This window comes from Austrofundulus limnaeus, unplaced genomic scaffold, assembly GCF_001266775.1.
Source record: "Austrofundulus limnaeus strain Quisiro unplaced genomic scaffold, Austrofundulus_limnaeus-1.0 Scaffold470, whole genome shotgun sequence".
NCBI lineage: Eukaryota > Metazoa > Chordata > Actinopteri > Cyprinodontiformes > Rivulidae > Austrofundulus > Austrofundulus limnaeus.
In genome coordinates this window covers 398,171-399,478 of record NW_013952872.1, presented here as the reverse complement: position 1 = coordinate 399,478, position 1,308 = coordinate 398,171, and the positions used below count along the sequence as shown (strand labels likewise).

At 35.2% G+C, this 1,308-nt stretch overlaps 1 protein-coding gene across 1 annotated transcript in view; it reads right to left on the bottom strand.

Annotated features, from left to right (window-relative positions):
• Positions 1-850, bottom strand: part of LOC106529825 (poly [ADP-ribose] polymerase 12-like) — a 2,727-nt gene extending 1,877 nt beyond the window's left edge. The window contains exon 1 of the mRNA XM_014025336.1: positions 600-850. Within this exon, the coding sequence (XP_013880790.1) occupies positions 600-850 (251 nt within the window). The remainder of the gene's footprint in view (positions 1-599) is intronic.
• Positions 851-1,308: the final 458 nt, after the last annotated feature.

The window sequence follows — 1,308 nt, the reverse complement described above, 5'->3', positions numbered from 1 at the left end:
ATTATTATTATTATTATTATTATTATTATTATTATTTTTGCACAACAAAGATTCAAAACCAAAGCTCTGTCCTTTGGAATAAAGTGGTGGAATTCCTGTGGATCATCGCTACACAGAAAAGAGACTGATACACTCTGCCAAAGAAACTGGGCAATGACTGTATTAAAGAAGACTGGTTTATCAATYAAAAACTACTAACTGCATAGCAGGTGTCAGTGTTTGAAAAGGAAAACACATTTTATTGTAAAACATTTTTAATTTGATGAAAATGATGTTTGAGATATATTGAATGAGGTTCTGGTTAGATCTTCTGACTAGAAGTGGAGCAATTTGTCAATCTACAACAAAATATGGGTTAAATGATTGATTCAATTACGTCAAGGCAAAATGAAAATATTGATCCATCTTTATAACAATACAACAATAAACGTATCGCATTCTTAAATCCATGTATCATATYGTGATAAAGCTGGTGATTTACACCCCTACTTGTGGTGTCACAAGATTGTTGGTTTATATCCCCAAACTGCATTAGTGAGTGTATAATTTAAACCATGTGTTTACTCTAAATTCAACCTGAGATRATTTAACATATTTACCTCTCACTTTTGTAAAACTGGTCRTTGAAAAGGAAGTTTTTGCACAGGTGAAGCCCTCCACACGGCCCCTGACAGTCTTTAACCCTGCACAACTTCAGGCTGGTTCTGGCCACCACTTTCTGCTTCCCATCTGAAGAATACAAGACAAACTTCTTTTGGTTGGAAATTATCTTGATCATAGACTCAGATGAATCATCCACATCGACAGATCCTGTATTGGTGCAGATAAACTTTAATATTTYAGACTCCATTCTTTACACATGAACGGCGACACAAGACTGGCACTTTCATAAAGGAACTGGTTGCTTTTACAATAGATTGTTTGATCTGTCAGCTGGAAACCAAAACTATTTTTCACTCGAGGGAATTACCTTGTTACATGTTTTTTTTTTACCATTAAAGTATGATGTATGATTTCTTTGTTCTGAGTCACAATTAAATCATGTGAAAATAGCTGGGAGCAAATTGCATGACAGTTCAAACTAGACATGGGTTTTTACCATGTAAAAACAAGTGTACATTGCCATGTAGCATGTCATTGCAGCATGGCTTTGCCTGCAGCATTGGACTTGCAGAATGAACTTTGACCAAGTTCAAATGTGTTTTCTATACAAGCTCGTGCCTGTCAATATGAAGTTTAAAGAGATTTTTTCTTAAAGTTGCATTAGCCAGGTTTTGATCCCTGATCTCCCACATGAAAGTCCATGAC